General features: G+C 45.5%; 2 protein-coding genes across 10 annotated transcripts in view; both read right to left on the bottom strand.

Moving 5' to 3' along the window:
* The window catches only part of rogdi (rogdi atypical leucine zipper), a 43,295-nt gene extending 22,229 nt beyond the window's left edge, over nucleotides 1-21,066 (bottom strand). The window contains exons 1-4 of one of the 3 annotated variants that reach the window (XM_086000665.1): nucleotides 20,813-21,066; nucleotides 6,309-6,380; nucleotides 2,368-2,450; nucleotides 968-1,022 (exon numbers count right to left, since the gene is read on the bottom strand). In XM_086000665.1, the coding sequence (XP_085856791.1) occupies nucleotides 968-1,022; nucleotides 2,368-2,450; nucleotides 6,309-6,380; nucleotides 20,813-20,848 (246 nt within the window). In that variant the 5' untranslated portion in view covers nucleotides 20,849-21,066. The other 2 variants (XM_086000664.1, XM_086000666.1) reach the window with 2 other exon arrangements.
* A 1,966-nt stretch (nucleotides 21,067-23,032) lies between these two features.
* glyr1 (glyoxylate reductase 1 homolog (Arabidopsis)) overlaps nucleotides 23,033-27,651 on the bottom strand; it is a 54,122-nt gene continuing 49,503 nt past the window's right edge. For 5 of the 7 annotated variants that reach the window (XM_086000656.1, XM_086000662.1, XM_086000661.1 and 2 more), the window contains one exon: nucleotides 23,033-25,599. In XM_086000656.1, coding sequence (XP_085856782.1) covers nucleotides 25,513-25,599 — 87 coding nt within the window. In that variant the 3' untranslated portion in view covers nucleotides 23,033-25,512. Of the gene's footprint in view, nucleotides 26,346-27,651 lie in introns of all 7 variants that reach the window. The other 2 variants (XM_086000657.1, XM_086000659.1) reach the window with 2 other exon arrangements.

Here is a 27,651-nt window from a genome sequence, read left to right as displayed (position 1 = left end):
GGAGGGGCGGTGGCTCTGAGGATGAACCAGTTGCCGGACCAAGCGGCATGGAGCAACGCAGGGGGGATAGGCAAGTTCGGCCACCGTCTCCCCGCAGGGCAAGGCAGGTCGTCATGACTGCTGCACAGAGTGCAGATGAGGTCCGTCGCCCTCCAAACAAGCTTCCATTCCGATGCCAGTTGGTCAAAAGGCTTTTAGGTGTAGTGGTGCAAGTGCTTCGGACAGGGTTGAAGGTACCAAGTACTGTAAAGCTCAAATCCCAGAACTCCGCTCCACATTAGCTCGCCAACTCTCTCTAGCTGTGAGCGCAATGAGCAGGCCAAGTGGCAGAAGATTCTGCAGTAGAGCTGTCCCCTTTAAATAGCGCCCCCCTACTCCGAGAAGGGCCCGTTAGCCCTCCCTCGAACTGTCACTAATAGCGCTGGGCGCTAAGGCTCCGGGCGCCACCCAATATGCGCTCAGGCACTCCTAAAAGGCGTTGCACACTGAAATGACGTCATGAGCTGCTTGCGCTCGCGGACGGGCGCAAACACTTAGCGCAGGCGCTAAATGTAGAGTCAATATCTGAGTTGGCGCTATCTTCATAGCGTCCGCCCCAACATAGCGCTTCGCCCCAATTCTAGGTCTCTTTAGGCGCTCAGCGCCGGCGCTACCAACCCAATTTCTAGGCCATACTCTCCTAATTGTGTCACGATTTTATGTACGTCTGTGTAACACGGTGTCAGCTTTGCCAGATCACCATTAAAGAAAAAATTCAAACATGGCAAGGTGTGTACATTTTCACAACCAGGAAAATTCAACATGGAGTTACTTTCAAAGGACTGGTTTGCTATATGCACACACACACACATTCAATTCAAGTAGAATGATTTATTCATTTTAACTGAAAATGTATTCATATTCAGTCGTAAATCATATTATTTGAGTCTATGATACCCATATTCATTCCTATTTTATATGTACTCACAGCTTGAGTCAGTGCATCTCCCTGCAAGGTAAGAACACCCTTCACCTGGTCTGTGCTGGAAAAGAAAACAAATCTCAGAAAACATTCATACCATGGTGTATAACTCAAGTGGGTTGGATTTAAATTTATGTTTATTCCTGGAAAAAAACAATACTATTTGTATGTATGGTCTATATACACGGAATAAAAAATAATTTCATGATTATCCATAGAAGATTGTGACGAACAGACTGATAACAACATTATTTAATCACGGGACCTCACTCTTCCTGATTTCTAGATAGGAAAGCATTGCACAATTACTTCAAACAGTAAATTATATTTCCTGCTTCCAAGACATCTTTGGCAATCATTTAATTCAAACAGTTGTCTCACCCAGAATAGTACACGGTGCAGGATTGTCTGCAGCTGGTGCTACATCCTAATTCTCAATATTAACAGCAAGCATGGTACTTGACGTAAGAAAACTACTAGGCACTTGGTCAGAGTATTAAACAAGGCTTCAATCGACTGTTTCACAACATGGAAGTCTAGTTATCCTTCACTAATTCCTGTTTACAAAATGTCCCTGAGCAAGCTGGGCCCGTGCCCGAGTATTTATACTCTCCCTGGACAGCACCACCAGCAGGACGTCCAGTATATTTCATAAGTCCTTTCTACATGAATGGCACGGTATTATTTCATAAAAAGTGTTCAGCTGAAGAACAAAATTTAAATGGTTATTGCTTCATTTCCAGACAATGGCCAACTTGGAATACAATTTTACATATCTTCATATTAAGTCACTAAAAATCACCTTCTCCTAATGTTTTGCCGTTTTAATAAGCACACTTCCACTAAGATTCACCCATGTACTTCCACTAAGAAATAACTGAAGCTCAAAGGATCAAGGGATTCACACCTAAATGTTATTCAAATTTAAGCATGTAAACTAGGAATGTACACGACCAGACAAGACCATTTTGCTCCATCAGGCCAGTCCCATATTTCAACAACAGAATACAAAGTTCACAACCTTTATCTTCCAATGTATTTTCTAGACAACTTCCCTCTTAAAATTACTCATCAGTCTCAATCATCTCCCTGGGCAGGTCATTTCAAATATTTCAAGCACCCTCTGCGTGTAACAGTTAAGATCTATGCTGTCCATTCATTTCCCTCTTCTCGGCTTCCTCCATCATTCTGGAGGCCACGGTAACATGTTGCTTAGGATTCAATTTGTTGATGCCCTTAAGGATCTTGAAAATCTCAATAAGATCCCCTCTCAGTCTTACCTTCTCTGCAGTCTCCCTTTGTAGTTCAGGTGTCTAATACTAGGTACCAAGACAGGTAGCTTTTTATAGCCAGTGAAAATCATCATCTCCCATTAAGCACAGCACAAACTAAAGTCAACTGCTTACACTGAGCTTCCCAATTTGAAGTTCTCCTGTCGAGTTTGACATTCAGGTCCAGAAGCTGTCAGAGTAAAGCGTCGGGAGGCCTCCTGTGCAATAGGAGTCCATTGTTAGTGAGAAAGAAAAAAGCAAACCAAGGGCTTTGTTAAGCAACAGCATTACATTTACATTAACTACAGATTGCCCACGTGCCTTTTCTGTTGATGATCATTAACTTTAGTTTTTACCGATTTCCACCCACAAATTGTGATTTGGTGAATTGGTTAAAACTGATTCTCTCCCGATTATAGGATTAAAATGCCAGAATTCTCCTCGATTTTTGCACTGAAAATCGGGTCCCAAGACATGCGGAAGTCACATAATTGATGGTATTGCGCGCATTGCGTAATGTACGTGTTGTACAGTTTGTGCTCACGCACATCGTTCAACGTGCATGATTACAACACTAACATTTTAGGACCTGATCTTCAGCACAAAACTCAAGGGAATTGAGGTGAGTTCTGAAAATTGAGACTGTTCTCTTGGGCAGTTTCAGTGATGAATTAATGAGATGATGGTCCTGATCAGACAGGGCATCATCGTGTCCGAAGCATACTTTGGCTGCAGAAATGCATTTCTCTACAAATGTGAGGATTACAATAGCTGGCTGACAACAATTAAGCTAATGCCACCAGACTGCATAAACAATCTGGAGAGCCCAGGAATACTCTGATAGCAGGATTACTTTGCTAAAACAAATGCTATTTCCAATACAGAGTCAAAAACCTATTTTAATCTGGATGGTATACTGTGTATTGGTTTGCTAGAACTGCCATTGAGGCCCAGAAAAGTGGTGTCCATGAATTGTATAAAAAACTGGATTGTGATTTTGCTTACCTGTGTTTTTTCTTTTAAATTGAATTCTAGTCATGTTGCAAATAAAAAATGATTTTGGCTTCCTTTTCACAAGTTTACTGTTTGGTATTTTGGGTCCAAATTTTCCCCCCTTCATTTCCCCCAGTTTTTCACCCCAAAAATAGGGCCTAAAAACATTCGAAAAGACTTGGGTCTTCAAACAGGTGATATTAAGACCGACTTTAGTGATCCTTGGTCATTGAACATCTCAAAAGTACTGGTGATGTTTGAATAAACATGAATATGTAATAGTTCCGCAGTACTGCAGTGGACTTCATTCGTCAATACACTGAGAAGGGGGTGTTATTTTATACCACTGATTAATTCTACCACTCACTTTGATTAACGCTTCAGTATCACCATGATGATTTTAAGATCCATCTCTTCTCTCAAAAAATAAACACAAAATAGAATATCCAAGGAGAGGATATCTAAATTGGCCAGAAAAAGCAGTAAACCTGAGGATTGGGAGCAGCTTAGGATTCAACAAAGAAGGACAAAGGGATTAATTAAGAAGGGGAAAATAGAGTATGAGAGTAAGCTTCCAGGGAACATAAAAACTGAATGTAAAAGCTTTTATAGATATGTGAAGAGAAAAAGATTGGTGAAGTCAAGCGTGGGTCCCTTGCAGTCAGAATCAGGTGAATTTATAATGGGGAACAAAGAAATGCAAGACCAATTAAATACATATTTTGGTTCTGTCTTTACAAAGGAGGGCACAAATAACCTCCCAGAGATGTCGGGGAACATAGGGTCTGATGAAAGGGAGGAACTGAAAGAAATCAGTATTTGTAGGGAAATGGTGTTAGGGAAATTGACGGGATTGAAGGCCGATAAATCCCCAGGGCCTGATAATCTACATCCTAGGGTACTTAAGGAAGTGGCCCTAGAAATAGTAGATGCATTGCTGGTCATCTTCCAACATTCGATGGAATTTGGAACAGTACCCATGGATTGGAGGGTAGCTAATGGTACCCCACTATTCAAAAAAGGTGGTAGAGAGAAAACGGGGAATTACAGACCGGTAAGCCTGACATCGGTAGTGGGGAAAATGCTAGAGTCCATTATAAAAGATGTAATAGCAGAGTAATTGGAAAACAGTGACAGGATCGGACAAAGTCAACATGGATTTACAAAAGGTAAATCGTGCTTGACTAATCTACTGGAATTTTTTGAGGATGTAACTGGTAAAATAGATAAGGGAGAACCAGTGGATGTGGTGTATTTGGACTTTCAAAAGGCTTTCGATAAGGTCCCGCATAGGAGATTAGCGTGTAAAGTTAAGGCACATGGGATTGGGGGCAAGGTATTGACTTGGATAGAGAACTGGTTGGCAGACAGAAAGTAAAGAGTTGGAATAAACGGGTCTTTTTCCGAGTGGCAGGCAGTGACTAGTGGGGTACCGCAAGGATCGGTCCTTGGATCCCAGCTATTCACAATATATATTAATGATCTAGACGAGGGAACTAGATGTAATATCTCCAAGTTTGCAGACGACACAAAGCTGGGTGGGCGTGTGTGCTGTGAGGAGGATGCCGAGAAACTCCAGATGATTTGGACAGGTTGGGTGATTGGGCAGAAGCATGGCAGATGCAATATAACGTGGATAAATGCGAGGTTATCCACTTTGGTGTCAAAAACAGGAAGGCAGATTATTATCTGAATGGCAATAGATTGGGAGAAGGGGAAGTGCAACGAGACCTGGGTGTCCTTGTGCACCAGTCGCTGAAGGTAAGCATGCAGGTGCAGCAGGCGGTTAAGGCGGCAAATGGTATATTGGCCTTTGTAGCGAGAGGGTTTGAGTACAGGAACAAGGATGTCTTGCTGCAGTTGTACAGGGCCTTGGTGAGACCACATCTTGAGTATTGTGTGCTGTTTTGGTCGCCTTATCTGAGGAAGGATGTTCTTGCTATGGAGGGAGTTCAGCGAAGATTCACCAGGCTGATACCTGGGATGGCAGGAATGACGTACGAGGAGAGATTGGGTCGATTGGGCTGATTGGGCTTATACTCGCTGGAGTTTAGGAGAGGGGATCTCATTGAAACTTATAAAATTCTGACAGGACTGGACTAGATGTTCCCGATGGTCAGGGAGTCCAGAACCAGGGGTCACAGTCTAAGGATAAGGGGTAAGCCATTTAGGACAGAAATGAGGAGGAATTTCTTCACCCAGAGAGTGGTGAACCTGTGGGATTCTCTACCACAGAAGGCAGTAAAGGCCAATTCATTAAATATATTCAAGAAGGAGTTGGATATATTTCTTAAGGCTAAAGGGATTAAGGGGTATGGGGAGAAAGCAGGGACAGGGTACTGAATTTGGATGATCAGCCATGATCTCATTGAATGGCGGGGCAGGCTCGAGGGGCCGAATGGCCTACTCCTATCTTCTATGTTTCTATGAATCTTCCATTAACCAGGAATGAAAAAAAATCCTAACCGTTAAACTGCAGATAATCTGACAATGTTAGTGGGCTAAAAGGCTTGACATGGAAACAGCAGAAAAGTTAAAATAATCCTGAAATATTGAGTGACCAAATGCATCTATGTTTATGTCGATGCCTAGCAATGTTACTGTAATGATGCAAGTCAAAAGAGAACTCAACACGAGGTATGAATTGTAAGGAGAATTTGAACTCTTCCACAATACTATTGTGGTTAGATCCCCGAATGGCTGTTTATTAAGTTTGAAAAATAAAGTGCATCTCCAAAACAAGAACATTTTAATCTACATTTTAAGCCATTATATTTTTGGAGTGGAGCCTGTTATTGTTAAGTAAACAATGTGCATACATAGTGATGACCTGTGTTTTTTCACCCTTAACTACAATGACAACAGATAGGGAAAAGTAAATATTTTGAACAGACCAAATGGGGAAACAAAAGCTCCCAACTTACACCAAGGGTAAATAATTAAAATGATGTGTTTCGTTACGGGACCCTGTAACTTTAAGTATTAACTGAATGTATATTTGTACACCTAGCTTGTGTGCGACTGTTAATGGGATATTTCAACTCAGTCTCCTGTGCATTGATCCAAATAGAGATGTAAATTACCTTAAGAATATCCTTCAGCTGTTTAAGGACAGCGTGAACTTCTTCCCGCAATAACCATTTAAATTCCTCCTCCTGAAATATTTCAAAAAAGACAATATAACCCTTTTCACCAACATAATGCAATTTGGCAGCAATTTTAAGGGCAGAGTGCTGGTGGTGGGTAGAAGAGAGAGTGCTTTAGTTTCAAGATGGGGGAAGACTGACAATAATGGCATTAAATTTAGCATGAAATCATAAAATTGTTATATTACCCAAGCTAATTATAATTCAGCACTGCAATTGCTGCTTTTATAATAGAGATTATGATCTGAAGCGAGAGACTTTCCACACCTTAATTTTATTCCTTGTACAATGACATGGACCTAGCAGTGTTCTCAAAGAATTAAATGTATCCAGCCAGTCCAACCAATTTTGCACAACATCCTCGTTTCCAACAATACAAAAACCCCATGAACTTGATCCCGTTACACATGGAGAATTGAGGCCCCCCTCATTATAATACCCATTGGCCAAATGCAACCCGCGAAGTCTCTGGTGTGACCTCAGCTGGATCCAGTCCAACCTCGTACTTCCAGTCCCACTCTTTTCAGCGGTTAAAGTAACTAGATCTCTCCCGCTGAACGTCAGCTTCTGCTTGCTTGCTCTCCTCTCTCTCTATGTGCTAGCTTTTGCTTTCCCCCTCCTGAAATTTACAACTAGACAGCAAAAAATCTAACAACAGGAGAAGGGCTCCGTGCTTGTGGACTTGGTGAATCTGGCAGATTTGCTAAGGCCAGCTGCCAGGAGAAGCCAGTTAAAAAAAAAATCTGCTCAGCCACTGACCGTAGCGATCCTGGCAGGTCAGTCAGTTGTGCAAGACTTGTACCAGCAGTGCTAGCACAGATCTTGCAGCATTGGACAGTCTGCAGGACCTGTGTAGTTTTAAACAATCTTCTGTTGTTCAGTTGAGTAGTAAAGAATTCAGTCTTATGGATATAATCACTTTATTTTTCCTATTTTAACATTAACAATCTAAAAGCGGAGTATAATTTCTTCAGAGTATAACACAATTTACAAGCGGAATTATGAACGTAGGCAAGCGCTCAATTCTTGTAGGTTTCTCTCTCCTCAAACTTAACACAAGTTTCTTTTTTTATACACTGCTCTCTATCAAACCAGAACTGGCATTGCCTTATATGGTAGTCTCCAGTCAATGCACCATCCTTCAGCCAATTCTTACACACACAAGTTTACATTTCTCGTACATCAACATTCGTATATCAAAATCCTTTTGCATGTCCTCGTTGAACATCCTATTGACAGGAATCCCAAGATCCTGAAACGTGTCAGTTGAACAAACTGACTGTTGCTATCCGTGTGAAATCCGCATCTCTCTCTTCAATGATGCCAATCCCCTTTTTTGCTTTATATTGAATGAGCTAAACATGAACACCTTTCAGAAGCCAGAGTTCCATGTACCAACAACCTGTTTTTACACAGTGCCTAAGTATACCAAATACAAATAATTTTAAAACCACACACAACCTTTATCAGTACCCAAATAAATGGATGGCAGATGAATGCAATGCTGCAGTTACTTGGTTTCACCAAGGAATCTCATAACCAATGCTCCCTATATGTTTTACAAGGTTTTATAGAAGTTTAACATAACTTCGCTGCTTTTGAATTCCATTCCTCTAGAAATGAACCCCAGTACTTTATTTGCACTTTTATGGTTTTTTCAACCTAACTTTTAATGATTTGTGAATCTATACCCCTTGATCCCTTTGCACCTCTACTCCATTTAGACTCTTATTTTCCAAGGAGTAAGTAGCTTCCTCCTACCAAAATGCACCACCTCACACATATCTATACTGAAATTCATTTGTCATTTACAAGCCCATTCTGCAAGTTTGTTTACAGTAGAATTAATTAAAAGCTTTTACAAACATGTACAAACTCTCTTTAAAAAAAAGTTAGTCAGAAAGGACTGGGATATAAAAGAACTGCTTAATAATGCATTAACACTTCAGAAACGTCACTCAGTTACACTGTTACGCATCGACAAACAATCCAAAAGCCCAAGGTGAGCTGAAAGAAGCATAGCTATTCGTGCAATTTGTATTAATTTTAAAGTTTTCAACGTATTAGCCCATCCCTCATGTCACTATAGCAATGGCTGCACAAGCAGCGGCTTTCCCATGGCCCTGTAAGAAATCGTGAATTGTAAAAATAATGGTTTTATAAAAGAAATGGGTTTGCCTAGCTCAGCAGCCAGGATAAGCTGACGACACAGAAGAATTCTAATCATGTCAGATAAGGAGTTGACAAAGAGCTGAGGTCGTTACAAGGACATAACACAGAACAGGCCTTCAAGTGGGTATAGCTGGGCCTGATAAGAGGTCGGGTAAGGAACCTCATGATAAACAAGCTGTCTAGAAGAAGGTAGCAAGATGTCCAAACAAGAGATAAGCAGAGCAATGATTTCACAAGACTGGGAGGGGTCTGCCGTACATACCTATTCCTCTGTAATTGGACAACTGAATGGGTTAAAGTGATTAAACAAATGATTAACACAAGGTCTCCACTGGCCCTCAAAATAAGGTATATAAATGGGCAGAAAGGGCCAAACGGGCAGAAAGGGCCGGGTGGGGGGGGGAAAAGAGCTTCCCTGAGGTGGATTCATGCTAGCTTCGGCCTAACACCTCCGCTCGGGAGACGATCAAAGAGGAAGAGACAACTGCCGCAGGCTGCAGGGATCCGAGACCACCGTTCTGCCTCCATGTCCGTCCATCCGTTCCGGGGCCAGTAAACCACTCATCTGTTACAGGTTGTATGTCTACTGTGTCTATCCTGATTGCGTGGTGTATTTGATTACATTTGAACTGTTGCTCCTTAGCCCTACGACTCCTAAGACCCTTTGGCAATCTGTGTGTGACCTGTGATCCAAATCTTACAGTGGTGTCAGAAGTGGGATCATAGAGCAGGAGTCATACCGGGAAGACTTGGTCGACCGCGTGTGATCATCGCTAAGACTGGGTAGGGACCTCTGTGTGTGTGTGTGAGAGAGAGAGAGAGAGAGAGAGAGAGAGAGAGAGAGAATGTCAAATAAGTGAAACCAGAGATACAATGGCATTAGCATATCACGGAACAGTTGATAGATAGCCTGACAGAGAAAGCAGGTGCGCCTGGGGCGACGGACATTCTAAAAATCTTGGACGAGTGTGATGGGAACTAGGATTGCATTCTTGACAGGCTCTCCAAGGATGTCTAGAAGCACAAGCTTAAGCTACAAAAAATGCCGAGATAAGTTGGCCTATGGAGCACACTTGTACGCCTCATAGTTAAATAGGAAAAACAAAGAGTTAAAGGGACAGGTGGACAAGCTACAAAAAGAAAGCGAAGGTTGGCAGGAAAGCACTGCCAACCTGCACAATCAGCTACGGTGGAAACAGGAAGCGCATGACGGGGCGCGTTATACATAGAAAAAGCTGGAACAAAAACTAGAACAAAATATCAAGTTACAGGCAGAGACTACCAGACTAGGTGAGGAGTTAGAAGATGTCAGGGGGGCTCTGAGGGAGTTAGACCAGCACTGAACCATCGCCACCTCCGAAGCAGACCGCGCCCCGTGTTTGGCGAAAATCTGACAGCTTCAGGCACAAATCGGCCAACAGCAGGCAGTGGTGGCTGCTGTCTCCAAAACCAAACCGAGAGACCCCGGCCCTTGCTTGGACAACATAGTTGAGGACCCCTCTCACCCCAACTGTACAAGGATGGTAAGGCAAATGAGACGATACCAGTGAGTGAGGTCACTCGAGCCAATGTTGCACGCCAGCCTAAGCACCAGACTGACCAAGAAGCGGGCAGCAGCCAACCCTCCTCGACCACTAATGACGAGGGGGAAACCACGTATAGGCCCCTTACCGCCATGGAGGTCAGGGCGTTAAAGGATGACCTAGGGACGGTGGACATGAACATCAGCCCCCTTGACATCAGGCAGCGGTGGAGGATTTTTAAGGTCACTCATCCGGAACTAGAAGGGGACGACCTTAAACAGGTCCTCCTGGCTGCGTGTTCCTCAGAATTAAAAGGGATGGGTCAGGAAATTCTGGGTGACAGCCGATACAGGATATTGAGATGGACCTATGTAGAACACTAGGGGAGGAGGGCATCAACTTCCACCAGCTCCTGGCTAATACCAAGCAGGGCCCTACCGAAAGCCCGAATGCCTTCGCGTACAAGCTCCATGACATCTTCCAGCGCACTAGGGGTGGCAGAGGGGACGACTTTAACTTCCCCGGCTTCAAAACCCTCTTTTTCAACGGCCTCCAACCATTAGTCCGTAACGCGCTGGGCGTTTACATCTCCAAAGACACACCCTGGGAACAACTGTGCGCACATTCCGGGACTGCTTGGGAGCAGACCCATGCCAATATCCCCAGAGCACCCACTAAAGTTAAAATAGCAGCTGTCGAGGGCACGCTACCTGGCCAGAGATCAGGGCCGCCTAACGCTCCTGCGCCAGAAAAGGGTGTCCCGGTACGTTGCTATCTTTGCAATCGCCTAGGCCACTGTAACCTGTTACTGCCACAATAAGCGCACATTGAGACTGACAACGACAGTGATTCCCGCTATCCTCTGAGACAGACGGGTCCCGACTCGGTCGAGCAGCGCCTGGAGAGACTGGAGGCAGCGATAGGGGCCGTGCAGATTAGCCAGGGGACTCGACTGGTTGCCGTGGTGCATCAGCAACCTGAGCAAACGGCTCCACCTCCCGTGACTCCTGCAGGCCTCTCAGGGAGAGGTGACTTCCCCTCTCCGATACATTGGAAGTAGACCGTACTATTGATCCTGGAGGCCACCAACAATTAATGTTAGTCATCTCCAGCTCCCCCACCACCATCATTCATGAACCCCTCTCCCGACCCTACAAAGGGCGTGCCCCAAGTTCTATCAGGCTTTGACAATTCAACCCAGACAACTATACAAGATCTCTCCCCTTAGAGCTAGACATAGGCGGGGTTCGAGTCACAGTCCTGTCTCCCATCTAGATGGCCATGCATAATCAGCAGGGACTACTGGGTAGCGATGTGCTCAAAAGTTATCGAGCAGTGATTGATTATACAAACAATTGCATCTGGTGGAACCTTAAAATGGACCCCCTACTCCGGTGTCTAGCGCGCACTCGGTGTTCGCGATTAAAAAATCGCAGAGTACGAACCAGCCACCCCTGATGACCCAGAGGTACCGGAGATCCTAGAGTCGGTGCCGGGTGTATTCGCAACCCATAAACATGATTACAGAAACATGACCGGACCCGAGGAGATTAACAGACCGGTACCTGCTCCCGTCAAGCAGTACTCCTACCCAGCCGAGAGTATACCGGATATTCCAGCCACCATCGAGTCATTGTTAAAGCAGGGTGTTGTTTGCAAAGGCACGTTCACGACTGACTCCCCAGTTTGGCCGGTTAGAAAACAGGATGACAGCTGGCGACTGACTATTAACTATCGCAAACTCAACTCAGTCACCCCCACGTGTGCCCCCGGTGGTTCATAAGAACATAAGATAAGAACATAAGTAGTAAGAGCAGGAGTAGGCCATACGGCTCCCGAGCCTGCTCCGCCATTCAATACGATCAGGGCTGATCATCGACCTCAACTCCACTTTCCCGCCCGATCTCCATATCCCTTGATTCCCCATAGAGTCCAAAAATCTATCTATCTCAGCCTTGAATATACTCAAAGACTCAGCATCCACGGCCCTCTGGGGCAGAGAATTCCAAAGATTCACAACCTTTGAGTGAAGAAATTCCTCCTCATCTTAGTCTTAAATGGCCTACCCCTTATCCTGAGACTAAGCCCCCTAGTTCTAGACACTCCAGCCAAGAGAAACAACCTCTCAGCATCTACCCCGTCAAACTCCCTTCAGAATCTTGTATGTTTCAATGAGGTCACCTCTCATTCTTCGAAACTCCAGAGAGTATAGGCCCATTCTACACAATCTCTCATCATAGGACAGCCCTCTCATCCCAGGAATCAATCTGGTGAACCTTCGTTGCACCACCTCCAAAGCAAGTATATCCTTCCTTAGATAAGGAGACCAGAACCGTGCACAGTACTCCAGGTGTGGTCTCACCAAGGCCCTGTACAATTGTAGCAAGACTTCCTAACTGTTATACTCCAACCCCCTTGCAATAATGGCCAACATGCCATTTGCCTTCCTTATTGTTTGCTGTATGTGCATACTAGTTTTCTGTGTTTCTTGCACGAGGACACCCAAATCTCTCTGAACACCAACATTTAAGTTTCTCACCATTTAAAAAATATTCTGTCTTCTCCACCCTCAATATCTCTAATGGTTTTTGGAATATCCTAGTAAAATCAGTTCAAATTTGCGTTTACCTTTGAGGACCAGAGTTATACCTGGACGTGCCTCCTGCAAGGGTTCCATAATGCCCCCACTATTTTCCACAAACGTATGGCAGGGGTCCTGAAGAGCTTTTCACAGCCCTTCTGCTTGCTTCAGTATGTCGATGATCGCCTGCTTGTCACCACAGGCTGCGTCCAACATTTAACCCTCTTACAAGAGCTATTGCGGCTACTTTTGGGAGCTGGACTGAAGGTCCATCTGTGTAAGGCCCAACTGGTGCAAGACTGTCACCTTTTTAGGCATCCGGATCGGATTGTCCGGCATCAGCCCAGACCAGCATAAGGTTGAGACCATCCAGCATCTACCCCTGCCCACTCCAAAGACTGCCCTGCGTTCTTTCCTCGGGCTGGTGAGGTATCAGCGGACCTTCATCCCTCGATTCGTGGAGACTGTAGCACCACTTTATGAACTACTTAAAGGTGATGGCGAGCAGGTCCAATCCGGTTGGACTGAGGGGTGTATGGAAGCAGTAACACAATTGAAGAACGTTGCTGTCCAGGCCATGTGTCTTATCTCACCTAATCTCGACAAGCCCTTCCGCATGGAAGTGGGAGCCACAGAGAAAAGCTTCGCTGCCATCCTATGCCAAGGAAACCAGGGCAGATTACTCCCATTGCATATGCTTCCAGAATCCTAAGGGGGGCTGAACTGACTTACTCTGCCTGCAAAAGACACTTGTTAGCCACGTTCTGGGCTGTCAAACACTTCACTTACATCACGGAGTTCAACCGAGTGATACTGCACAGTCCACACACGCCCCTAAACCTGCTGTTCCGACCAGGGGACACACTGGTCTCATCAGCTCGGCTGAGCCATTGGACCTGACTCAACGCGACTTGGAAGTCACGCCCAAACAGACTACTTTGCTGCCTCAGCGTCTCCTGTACAACGGACCGCCACATGAATGGCCCCTTCCCCCCGCTGGATCTCCACACCCCTTCGGTCCGGGCAGAACCGATTAAAGATTAATGGATCATCGTTTCACAGGGTTGGCAAACCGTGTACCGGGTTCACCATCGTCCTACCGAACGAGATTATTCAGTACAGATGCATCCCTCACTCTGCACAGTACGCCAAGGTGGCTGCACTCGTCACTGCCATCCAAGTTACCAGTTCTCAAAGCATTAACATTTGGTCAGACAGTGCCTGTGTTATCAACACCCTGCTGACCTTACCATGGTATGTGCAGAATAATTGTTGCAATACCGACGGTAAACCCTTGCTGCAGGCCATCTTATTTTGGATCCTAGATGTGGTATTGCAAGAGCGAATGGGGCCCGTCTATGTAGGCAAAGTTAGAGCTCCACAGAATCACTCGCCAAGGGTAATTCTATGGCAGACAAGGCCACAAAGCAAGCCGCCATAGATGCCCCATGTGGAAAAAACCCCAGGAACCCGACCCACTACCTGCATCAGTTGTAAGCCTCCTTGCAGGCCCAGTTGTCATCGTATGGCATCAGTAGGTTCCGACCCCTTGGGCACAACTCATCTCCCTCTACCAGGATGCAGCTGACACGCCGCCACCCATCCTCATGTATGGCGACACCCCTGGTGTTTGCGTTGCCTGCGTCCCCCCCAGCTATGGGAGACGAGTTATTTGAATTATTGCATGCTCACCCCGTAGGAGGTCATTATTCAGCAAAGACCACCCTGGACAAACTATCCACCATGACCTGGTACCCCGGGCTGTGAAGGGGAGTTTGAGATCAGAACTCAGAGGTGTCGTCCATGTCTCCCGCATAACCCAGGCAATCATTCCAATCAGCCACTATTGCAACCACCACCCCCGCCGGCCGGGCCCTGGACGCACATTCAGATAGACTTTATAGGCCCTCTCGGGCTACAAATATTGTCTGGCTCTGATAGACAAATTCACAAAATGGATTGAGGCCTTCCCCTGTAAGATGAGCACCGCCCTCACAGCAGCAACACTACTATTGTGTGAGGTGGTCCGCGGGCAGGGAATGCCAATTCAGGTCGATAGCGACCAGGGGTTACACTTTACCGGGAAAATCTTCTCAGAACTCCAACGACGCATGAAAATCACCCATAAATTGCACGTGGTGCATCACCCACAATCATCGGGGGTAGTGGAAAGGGGCAACTGAACCCTTAAAACAATGCGGAAAAAATTCCGTGCAGACTGCCCCACACAATGGGTGAACATGTTACCCATCTGCCTGATGGCCATAAGAGCAACCCCACATAGCAACACAAGTTATATACTTGCCTCAGAGGCTATGACGGGATGGTTAATGAGGACACCTGCCCATCTCCTCACACCACTCTTACACGGGACGGCCAACCAGAAATGGCTAGAGTCAATGATAGAAAAAATCAGAAGACGAATGAGTTCGTGGCCTGGCACGCCAGGAAAAGTCAACAACAAAAAACAGGTGCGAGATGTGAGATGTGGTCATGGTCCTAAACTATCTAATGAAGGAGCATGCCTTTGAACCTAAGTGGGTGGGACCCTGTCCGATTGTGGACAGAGCCACGCAAGTAATGAGAATATTATTCACAATGCAACCAGACACCCAACAAATATAGTGTTGTAGTTCTTTAGTTCACAGTATTAAAAAGAATTGAACAAAAATGGGTATTTTCAACTTCAATCACTTCCATTAATAAACGTTGTCTTCTTGAACCAGCACACCCGCCTTACCGCCGCACCGCCCCCCCCACCCCACGTAACATGTCAGAAATGCAGCACTTATTCACAAGTGCAGAAAAACACATACACAATTTGTGTTACTGAATTAAAAACAAAATGCAGGAAAAGCTATGATTTAACAGAAATGAACATCCATCTTTCTTCCTGGACGGGAGAACCAATCAGACTGACTTGGAAATGTTTACTAGTATGGTGACGTAACGATGTTAATTGACAAATTTCACTTCTAATGTTTTGCTCTCAAACATTCTCCACAATGTTAATCCCTGCTCTTAAGTGCAAGGAAGTCTTACTATGATTGTACAGGGCTCTGGTGAAACCCTGCACAGTTTTGGTCTCCTTATCTAAGGAAGGATATACTTGCGTCAGAGGCGGTGCAACGAAGGTTCACTAGATTGATCCCTGGTGAGAGGGTTGTCCCATGAGGAGAGATTGAGTAGATTGGGCCTATACTCTCTGGAGTTTAGAAGAATGAGAGGTGATCTTATTGAACTATATAAGGTTCTGAAGGGGATTGACAGGGTAGACGCTGAGAGATTGTTTCCCCTGGCTGGAGAGTCTAGAACTAGGGGTCACAGTTTCAGGATAAGGGGTCGGCCATTTAGTACTGAGATGAGGAGAAATTTTTTCACCCAGAGGGCTGTGAATTTTTGGAATTCTCTACCCCAGAGAGCTGTGGATGCTCAGTCGTTGAGTATATTCAAGGCTGAGATAGATAGGTTTTGGGATTCTAAGGGAATTGAGGGATATGGGGATAGGGCAGGAAAGTGGAGTTGAGGTCGAAGATCAGCCATGATCTTATTGAATGGCGGAGCAGGCTCGAAGAGCCATATGGACTATTCCTGCTCCTAATTCTTATGTTCTTAAGCGAAGTGTTTCAGCCTTTGAATGTTAAAATTGGGGACCAAAGTGAATGGCCCAAAAACTGGTGTCAAATCAAACAGTTGATCCAAAAGCATTTGAGCCTTAAACAAAGGGTAGCAGTTATATTTGGGGTAAAGGAAGATGGTTGTGGTGATTGAAGGTCAATCAAGACGTGGACGACGTTCAGGCTTGGGCTGATAAGTGGCAGGTAACATTCGCGCCACAGAAGTGCCAGGCAATGACTATATCCAAAAGCGAGTATAACCACCGCCCCTTGACATTCAACGGCATTACCATCGCCGAATCCCCCACCATCAACATCCTGGGGGTCACCATTGACCAGACACACAAATACTGTGGCAGCAAGGGCAGGTCAGAGGCTGGGTATTCTGCAGCGAGTGTCTCACCTCCTGACTCCCCAAAGCCTTTCCACCATCTGTAAGGCACAAGTAAGGAGTGTGATGGAATACTCTCCACTTGCCTGGATGAGTGCAGCTCCAACAACACTCAAGAAGCTTGGCACCATCCAGGACAAAGCAACCCGCTTGATTGGCACCCCATCCACCACCTTAAACATTCACTCCTCCACCACCGGTGTACCGTGGCTGCAGTGTGGACCATCTACAAGGTGCACTGCAGCAACTCGCCAATTTTTTCCCGTTTTTTTTTCCATCTTGCACCAAAGTCAGATTGAACTTGCATAGAATTGGAACCACAGAAGGAATCTATTCGGGCCAGCTTGTCTGTGCCAGCTCTTTGCTAGAGAAATCCAAGATTAATCCCACTGCCCGGCTCTCTCTCCATAGCCTTTTATATTCCTCTACTTCAAATATTTATCCAATTTTCCCTTAAAAAGATGAAATGGTTTGTACCTTTACAATTCCCTGTGGTAAATCAGTTCATGTTCCAACAACCCTGCATAAAGAAGTTTCTCCTAACCTCTCTCCTCTCAGTGGCTATTTTAAATTAATTAATTAACTCTACAAGATGCACAGCAGCAACTCACCAAGGCTTCTTCGACGGCACCTCCCAAACCCATGACCTTTACCACCGAGAAGGACAAGGGCAGCAGGCGCATGGGAACACCACCACCTCCAAGTTCCCCTCCAAGTCACACACCATCCTGACTTGGAAATATATCGCCAATCCTTCATCGTCGCTGGCTAGAACTCCCTACCTAATAGCACTGTGGGAGTACCTTCACCACCTGGAATGCAGCGGTTCAAGGCGGCGGCTCACCACCACCTTCTCAAAGGAAATTAGGGATGGGCAATAAATGCTGGCCTTGCCAGTGATGCCCACAGGAACGAATAAAAACAAAATCACGGCGTCCTCAAAGAAAATATTCTCTCTATTCAGTTTTTCAAAACCCTTAATAATTTTTCAAAAACTGAAGTCTCTTTTCAGACTTCCCTGCTCCAGTGGAAATAGTCTTGGTACCTCAAGTCTCTCCTCATAATGATAGTTTCCAAACCCTGGTACTAACCTGATGAATCTACGCTATACGTTCTCTATGGCTTTAATGTCCTTTCTTGAATATTTGTAAAAATGTTACTACTTTACTCTTGTTCTCTATGTCTCTATTAATAAAACCCAAAATGCTGTACCTGCAGTGATAGAAAGAGAACACCAGCTGTATTGACGATTGCACCTTTTTTTATTCCTCAGACCCACCCGCTAATTCAACCCAGTAGTCCATTTACAATTCATCCTACTTGAGGAAAGGGATCACATGGTTTTCCTAAAGCCATTAAAAAGCATGGGAAGAACGAGAGAGAGAGAAAGCAGCTTATTTACAAATCAAATTAGAAAAAACAGGGACTCTTTGTAGAGGTAAAATGTCAACCAAAATTTTTACATTCATAAACATTGCAATCAAGCTCTTCCATTTGAACTCAAAACATTCATGTGAGGATCTATAAGGACTTGGCAGTTATTAAATAAAAGATTCCTTACTTGGGTATACATGAGATTGGTATTGCATGCTGGCATAAAATAAATTGAACTGAAGATTCTCCCTTTCGGATCAGTTTGTTTTAGAAATTGTGGCCAGCTCCAAAGCAAAACCAATTTCATAACCAATATTTTTACAGTACTTTTGATAACTTCACAGTTGGTATGACCATGCCATATATCCCCTCAATACTGAGAGATAGAGATAGAAAGATAGAGAAAACAGAAATAGATAGTGCAGGAAAGAGCGAGAGAAAAAAGAACAAGAGAAAGAACGAGAAATTAGCGCAGAAACAAGCGTTTTAAATCAAGTATAATCCCCATTATAAAACAGCATGTTCTTCAACTTATCACAGCAATATGGGGGAATATATATTTTTTGAAAGTTATATCGTGTGGTGATGTTTACTTTTAGAGAGTCTGCTTGTTGAAGATTAAGTTTGTACCTTCCATACTGTTATCATTGCTTAGCTAAGTTATTGTATATACACAAATGCATTCGTGTCCTGTAAAAATACACTATAATGCACTAATGAATATATACATCAAGGCAGTTATCAGGAACATGTCAAAGCAAAATGCTTTAGCTGTTCATTCTTCTACATAGCGGAGAACCTTTGGCAAATGTTAATATATTTATCTTTATTCTCCTTTTATAACGATCAGTTGAGCGTGGACTTTGTTGTTTGGAGACCGAAGGTGCAGCTGCTCTTGCGACGGCCATGAACCAATTGGAGACCCCGGGCCCGCTGTACCCAGCCCCCGGACTTAAACCCGTTTACCCCGCTCCCTGTACCTGCCCCCCCGCCACAACCCTGAAACCTTGCCCCCGCCTCCCTGATCTCCACCGCACCCCCCTCCCAGACCTGTCTCCCTGCTCTCCCCCCGCACCTCCCAACTCTCTCCCCCCTGCACCCCCCCCCAAAGGAACTGCCCACCCCCCCAACCAAGGACCTGCCCTCGCCCCCCAGGACATGCCCACACCCCCCCTCCCCCCAAGGACCTGCCCTCCCCCCTCCCCCCTCCCCAGGACCTGCCCTCGCACCCCCACCCCCCGAGGACCTGACCTCGCCCCACCCCTCCCCCGGACCTGCCCTCGCGGCCTCCCCCCCCCCCACCCCAGACCTGCCCTCCCCTCTTCCCCCCCCGGACCTGCCCTCCCCTCTCCCCCTGCTCCCCTCGCGCACCCCCCCCCAACCGCCGCCCCTCAGGACCTGCTGTCGCTCCCCCCACCACCCCCCTCAGGACCTGCTGTCGCTCCCCCCCCCCAGGACCTGCTCTCGCTCCCCCCACGACCTGCTCTCGCTCCCCCCACCCCCCCTCAAGACCTGCTCTCGCTCCCCCCACCCCCCCCTCAAGACCTGCTCTCGCTCCCCCCACCCCCCCCTCAAGACCTGCTCTCGCTCCCCCCACCCCCCCCTCAAGACCTGCTCTCGCTCCCCCCACCCCCCCCTCAAGACCTGCTCTCGCTCCCCCCCCCCCCAGACCTGCTCTCGCTGCCCCCGCCCGCCCCTCAGGACCTGCTCTCGCTTCCCCCCGCCCCTCAGGATCTGCTCTCGCTTCCCCCCGCCCCTCAGGACCTGCTCTCGCTTCCCCCCGCCCCTCAGGACCTGCTCTCGCTTCCCCCCGCCCCTCAGGACCTGCTCTCGCTCCCCCCACCCCCACCCCCCAAGACCTGCTCTCGCTCCCCCCACCCCCACCCCCCAAGACCTGCTCTCCCCACCCCCCTAGACCTGCTCTCGCTGCCCCCGCCCGCCCCTCAGGACCTGCTCTCGCTTCCCCCCGCCCCTCAGGACCTGCTCTCGCTTCCCCCCGCCCCTCAGGACCTGCTCTCGCTTCCCCCCGCCCCTCAGGACCTGCTCTCGCTTCCCCCCGCCCCTCAGGACCTGCTCTCGCTCCCCCCACCCCCACCCCCCAAGACCTGCTCTCGCTCCCCCCACCCCCCTCAAGACCTGCTCTCGCTCCCCCCACCCCCCTCAAGACCTGCTCTCGCTCCCCCCACCCCCCTCAAGACCTGCTCTCGCTTCCCCCCGCCCCCGCCCCGCAGGACCTGCTCTCGCTTCCCCCCGCCCCTCAGGACCTGCTCTCGCTTCCCCCCGCCCCTCAGGACCTGCTCTCGCTTCCCCCCGCCCCTCAGGACCTGCTCTCGCTTCCCCCCGGACCTGCTCTCGCTTCCCCCCGCCCCTCAGGACCTGCTCTCGCTTCCCCCCGGACCTGCTCTCGCTTCCCCCCGCCCCTCAGGACCTGCTCTCGCTTCCCCCCGCCCCTCAGGACCTGCTCTCGCTTCCCCCCGCCCCCCAGGACCTGCTCTCGCTTCCCCCCGCCCCACCCACAGGACCTACTCTCGCTCTCCCCCCCGCGGCCCCTCAGCACCTGCCGACCTGCTCTCCCCCCCGGAGGACCTGTCTCCCTGCACCCGCCCCCAGGACCTGGACCCCTGTTCCCATCCCCAAGACCTGGTCCCCGGTCGCCCTGTGGCGGTTTAATAATTGCCACATTTCTCATTCTCTCGCCGCTAAGATCTTCCGGTCGTGGGGACTTTAATCTCTCTCCGGCCCGGGTTGGGAGGGGGTCACAGCTGAGTCGGCGCCGCACTCACCAGCACTGCTCTCTCCGCTTCGCTCGCCGCTGCCATCCTGTTTACTGAAGGACAAGTGCAGCACTTCCGGTTTCCGCGGCAGAATCCCTCCGGCCCCTCCTGCGGTGTCCCGCTCTGAAGGCTCCCCAGCGCCTCCTTGCAGTAGGATGGAAGAATTTCCCCACGGGAAGAAAATGTAGAGCCTCACACCTGCTATTAATACGGGGGCTGAGGCAGACGTTATCAGCGAGGCTCTACTTCAACACACATGATCGATTTGGTTACTTAAAAATATTAATTTCCCCCCCAAAAACAAAATAGCCCCAAGACACTCCAGTAATGACCCTAACCACTGAGGGAGATAGTTGGAGGGGTATCCAAATGCTCGGTCAAACACGCAGGATTTAGTGAGGGAATTCTAGTTTGTGGGTCCTAACCAGCTGAAGGCACAGCCTCCAATGCCAGCACAAAAGGAAGGGGGAATGTACAAGACCACAGTCAAAGGAATGGACAGTTTGGTTTGGGAGGGTGGAGGGGTAGTTATTTGTAGGTAGGGTTGCTAACCCTCCACGATTGTCCTGGAGTTTCCAAGAATTGAAGATTAATCTCCAGAACACTGCTACAAGCAACCCAGGAGAGAAACTATAGGCTGGAGTGGGGTGGGTTGATTTGTTTTGGGAGGTTATGTGATCAAACCTCCAGGTATACATCCAACCAGAGCTGACAACTTTATTTGTAAGGGGGAAGGAGATTACAGAAATAGGGCAGGTCAAGGCATTTGAAGAATTTAAACAGAAGGCTGTGAAGTTTAAACTGGAATTGTTGGAGGACAAGAAGCTGTTGCAGCAGACAGGTGTAATTGGACAAAAATGGACACCAAGAGATATTAGGTGGGTTGACCAAAAGCTTGGTCAAATAGGTGCATTTTAAGGAGTCTTAGAGGAGAACTGAAGGCATAGCCACCAATTGCACAGTGAAGGCAAGGGGGATGTACGAGAGACCAGTGATGATAGAATGTTCTCGGAGGGTTCTTGGGCTGAAGGAGGTTGCAGATATAGGGCAGGTCGAGGCTATGCAGGGACTTAAAATGGTAAACATGGCCTAGCAAGGGAATTAAAATATAGTTTAAGTGTTTACATTGCAGGTATTTCTGTGCATGTAAAATATGAGTCACACTTGAGTTAATGATGCCAGGATTATTTATAAATAATGGAGTCTGGAACAAGTTAGAGTGTGTAGTCTCACCTTGGCTTCCTAAATGTAATCTTACATCTGCTGCATTATTTCTCTATTTTCCAGATTCTTAATTCAGCTTCCAAAATAAACACCTTGTACTTCCAGCATTCACCCCTGCCAAATCTTGTTGTGGTAGCTAGAAAGATTGTGCACAAAAGCTGACTGTGTTTCAGTTTCTATTGCTTTTTCTCTATCCCTCCCCCCGCCCCCACGCAAGCACCTTGCCTTTCCTCAACACCTCCTCCAAAAAATCAAGACTGTGACCTGAATATATGAGCACAAGAAGTGCAAAACCATTTTCTAATTTATGATTCAATACTATGCCAGGTTTTGAATTTCTTATTTTGTTCCAATCTCTCATCACTTCCAGGTATATTCAACTGTCTTTCTGCTAGCTTTTCTCATCCCAGTTCTATTTCGTACGCTTTATTGGTTCCTGTGAGATTATTTATGCTGACCAGCGAGTATCTCATTTACAGTAGTTTTTTGGTAGCTTATGTTTGAAGTTAGTGTCTCAATGACTTTAGCTGCACCTAACTGTACACGAGCAAAGCTCTAGATTAGTTCGCCAAATTTGTTTTTGTCAATAGTCCCTTCACCAAAATAAAGTTAACAAAATATCTACTTTTCTCAACATATTAAACATAAAGCAACACTTCTGTTCTTGCTCAGTTAGAGAAATCAATCACATACATGCCCTTTACCTTGTATGGGAGACATGTAATCAAAACTGGTCTAGCAACCAATTCCATGTAGAAGTCCCATGTTCACAATGATCTTGGAGGCATTTGAGAACAAATCACACTCAGGCCATTTTGATGTTAAAAAGTTATCAGTACTCATTATTTTAAAAAAGTCAAATGGTGCAGGGTGCACTTTGTATTAAAAGGTTCAGGAAATTAAGATTGATTCTTTTGCTCAAAATTGGAATCACTATGCGAGAAAACAAGATTTTTAAAAAAAATCTCAGCTTGCACACTAAAATAAAATGCAGACAATTACAAACCAATTTCCTGAACAATAAGAACAGCATTTATTGACCGAGCTAGACTGAAACTTAACACATTAAAAAAAAAATACCCACTTTCAAATACTCATTTGACAAATTGTATACAATTTTGTGCATAACAAAATAGTAGTTATGGATCCATAAAAATAGCCAATTTCTGCAATATTGATCTTAAAATGAAATACCATAAGCTATATAAAAATGCAATGACAGGATATTGTGTAGGTTTGATGCAACTTTAAATTCAGGCTACATAGAGCAAGAAAAAATGTACGATAAATTCACAAAAATACCACAGTAGTTAGTGTACACAAATGTTCTTTACAGGATTCAGGTTATATCTGTAGCCATTTGCTCAAGACCTTTGCAGAAGGCTAGCCAGTGATAACATTACTAATTAACTGGTATTTTTCTTGAGGGTGAAACTCTAGATCTATGTGAGTAATCTTGATCCCAATCCTACCCAATAGATGTTCAGTGAACACTAACGGGTGAACATGGATGGCATTACTGTATTTGGGGTGTCATTTAGCTGTGGAGTATATTTCCAGGTAGTATTTTTTTTATTTTTTATAAATGATTAGTACAATTGTAGTACAGGTTATTTTTGTGAAACTATAGCACTAGATATGCACCGTTCTCTATCACAGATACAGGTCACTCTGTGCATTGCAAGGCAATGGTTTAATAACTCAAGTAAACAAACCTTTAATGCAAAGTGGAAGCACAATAATGGTTTCGTGCAAGATGAAGAAAATTATTCATTCAGAAATCATTAACTACATCACAATTAAATAAATTCTCGTTCCAAAAAAGTTAAGTTACAACACTTAGAAATAAGATGTAAAAGGCTGTTAGTGATTGTAAGCCTACATTTTGATGCGTCTTGAAATTAGGTTCTTTAGTTTCTGAAATACCAAATACAGGAATAACTTCAAAGTCTCATTAGAATTCACACACAAAAAAGTGGTTCTATTCACAATAATCTTTAACGCAGTGATGTACAGTAGTCTCATGAACCCCGGCATTTTGCAATAAAATGTTTAGCTTGAACAAGAGCTTCCAAATGGTGAACTGTGCTATCATCCAGTTTCTTTTTTATACAAAATGGAGGTGCTATACTGATCTTCTCACAGGACAAGCAAGCTGAAGACATTTCTGCAGTTTATATATTTGGTTGGACTGATTAGCAGCATCCAGAAAAACTCAAACCCACAATTATTGAGGTGAACCTACTCCTTCATGGGCACCACCATCTGCCTAACTTTTGTGTGCAACACATTTATCTCGAAGGTTTCCAAGTTTGATTAAAAAGTGGTAGAAGTCTAAACCTTGGGGTGGAGGCTAGGCCATTTGTACATTTTATTTAAACATTCTACTTATGAATAGAGCCACATCAAAGCTATCAGAAAGATTCCATTCTCGTTGTATGTGAGGGCACTCTTACTTCAGAGCATGCAAGATACAGAGTTCACAAAAAGGCAAAAGTTCTTCTTGTTTGATGGCAACTGATATTTCTGTAAATGGTTTCCTGGGCAGGAATAGTAAACCATAGTAATAACTACAGCCTCAATGGGCTGCTGACAATCAGGGGTGTGCATGCATTTTAGATGATGGACTTCATTTCTAATGTTAGTGTCCCTTGTTCCAATCAGAAATCCAAGGTTCAATCCCAATCAAATTTGGCCACTCTACATACACATTAAAAGCTGCTTAATGGAATTTGACCCATCTTTAGGTCCAATAGATTAGACATGGTCATGTTAAACACTTGACCATCATGCTTTGGTGTAGCCAAAAGTGATCACATGCCTTACAAAGTAAAGTGACCAAGATTACATTCCACGCCTACTCCATGCAACAATAAGGTGTTGGTAACGTAAAAGCAATTAAAAGTAACTGATGTCACATCCAATTTACATTCCCAAGTAGCATCTACATCCGCATATAATCAGCACAAAGGCCCACGAGGATTAAGGACCTAAAACACCATTGGCAGGCTTGCATAATTTTTATTTAAGTAAGTTTGTGTGCAAGAGAAAAAGATTACTTTCAAACCAAGGAAGGTAAATAAATACACAATTTTTAAAAAAAACCTATAACTTTAGGTTGAGTAGGATCATGCACTGAATACAGAAATTGCATAATGGTGTAATGTATAGGATAGGGTTGTATTAAAAATGAGCAAGTTATACGCAGAAAACCTCTCCAGCATATACTGCTGTTTTAATACTGCAACATTCTCATAGGGTCCCTAAACATTTGGAATCACGAAAAAAAACTGAGGTCAATCTGATCACAAAAATCATTAAAAACCCTGTTGAGTACTTGGGCAACAGTTTACAAGGCAGCAAAATATATTTTCCTTTTGGAAAAAGTATTCAAAAGTCACAAAAAGATCATGTGCAGGTTTTTAAACTTCCAAAACCAAAAAAAAAAACCTTTGTATGCAAGATAAATGTTAGTAACAACTGGACTAACAGTCTGGTTCAGAAGCTGTGCAGACTTTCTTCCAATGGCATTTTGTGTTTTTTCCCCTACCTGCCTGAGCAAATCCTTTCCCCTAGAGTACAAACCACATGGGAAGCATTAAGCAGGACACCAGTACAGTAAATGTTTCATTTTGTACAGAACAGCAATACCAGACATTTTGATATATATACACAACCCACACTGGCATTACCAAGATAACCAGAGTACATCATTCACTGCAGTATCACCACAGAACAGGCCTGAAGCCGTCTGTGTATCCCACATTTCTCCCCAGTACTCAAGATATCGCTTCATGGATCTTGTACTTTTGTCACTTATGACTTGATACAGTGAGTGTCGATCTGGTGACTGGCAGTACCAGCACTGGGCTTGTATCAGCAGTTACCACATCAGGAGGTACTTAACCAAACCAGTAAAAACAATTGTAAAGGGTTAACACTAGCATACACCTTTGTCAACAACCCATCTTTCAATAAGTAAACTTCTTACACCATCCTAAAAAAATTACAACAAAAAAAGCAGCAGATGGTTGGCACATGCTCATTTCACAGTCTCAGAGGTGCCGCATGTCAGTGCATTAATGAGATTTGGCTGGGTATGGACCATTAATCATCCTCAGTCACCAGAGGAAAAAATGCACAATGGCCAGTGTGGCAGATTAGAGCAGTTACTGATAATAGAAACATAAAAACCAAAACAAATGGCCCCGAATTTAAAAAGAAAATTAAAACATTGTAGCGGTCACTGGTTGCAGGCCAAGTATACTGCAGACATATCATTTTCAGACTGGTCCAAGGCCTTCGCTTTTTTAAACACCTACAGGGAAAATAACAATCGGAAAAGATTGATATTAATGTTAAAACTGAACAGAACAGTATCCCATAAATTCCCACAAACATATCTGCAAAACACTGGCAGACTGTCTGGGAAAGGCGCCAAGAGACCAAAGGGAAAATCAAAAGAGGAATCATCCTGCACTGCTTTCAAACATCCACTAGTCAGTTACAAAATTAAGGTGGCAGGGCAGGCTGAGAAAGTGGTTAAAAAAGCATACGGGATCCCGGGCTTCATAAACAGAGGCATAGGGCTGGATTTTCATTCAGGAGTCGGGACTACAACTTTCAGGGTTGTAGTCCCGCCTCCATCGAGATGCGGCCAATCCACGCGATTTTAACTTGATTGACCTTGTTGAGCCCGCCCAGCGGGCTCAGCAGGCCAATTAAGGGCCACCCAGCAACAGGTGACGTCACAGACTGAAATTTCATCGGTCAAGACGTTTTGACAGATGAAATATCAGCATTTCACAGCTGCTTGAAGCTGTCAAACACTGAGTCTTACTTCTAATCTGAGTCCTTCTACACAGACTCAGTTAGAAATCTGCAGGCTGTCACTTTTGACAGTTCGCAGCCATTCTGCTTTCTGTGCCGGTGAGATGAGGGACTCCCCGAACCTAAAGGAAGGCTGAAATGGTAATTTACACTACTTTAATCACTTTAGACACACCAAACACACTTACCTTTGCACTCATGCACCCATCACTCACCTGAACACCGACATCTCAACCCCTCCAACCCGACTCCTCCAACTTGGCGTGGTTTGGAGCCGTCAGGAATCCCACAGTTCAAGCTTAAAAATAGGGATTAGGCTAAAAACTGCCTGTTAACTACCTGTTAACAGGCAGTTAATTGGCACTAATCCCTTCCTGCCTCGGGGAGGCAGGTCCCAGTGCGGGGCGGGTACCCGCCTCCTTTGAAACTGGCATGAAGGCGGGTTGGGGGCGGGACCCCCGATTTCAGGAATTTAACGCCCCGCACGCCTCCAAAGCACACTGAAAATCGAGCCCAGAGTACAAAAGCAAGGAAGTTATAATGAACCTTCAATTCCTTCCTCCCCTCCCTGTCTCTGCACCTGCTTAATATCTGTTACATCTCCAGCTTTTTCCAGTTCTGATGAAGGGTTCCAGACCTGAAACGTTAACTGTTTCTCTCTCCACGGATGCTGCCTGGCCTGCTGAGTGTTTCCAGCATTTTCTGTTATTTCTTTATAAAACACTGGTTCGGCCACAACTGGAGTAGTGTGTCCAATTCTGGGCACCGCACTTCAGGAAGGACGTGAAGGCTTT

This window comes from Somniosus microcephalus, chromosome 11 (genome assembly GCF_052327205.1).
Source record: "Somniosus microcephalus isolate GS21.2 chromosome 11, FLI_Smic_1.0, whole genome shotgun sequence".
NCBI lineage: Eukaryota > Metazoa > Chordata > Chondrichthyes > Squaliformes > Somniosidae > Somniosus > Somniosus microcephalus.
Note: the sequence above shows the minus strand (reverse complement) of the source record. Positions and strands in the feature narration are given on the sequence as shown.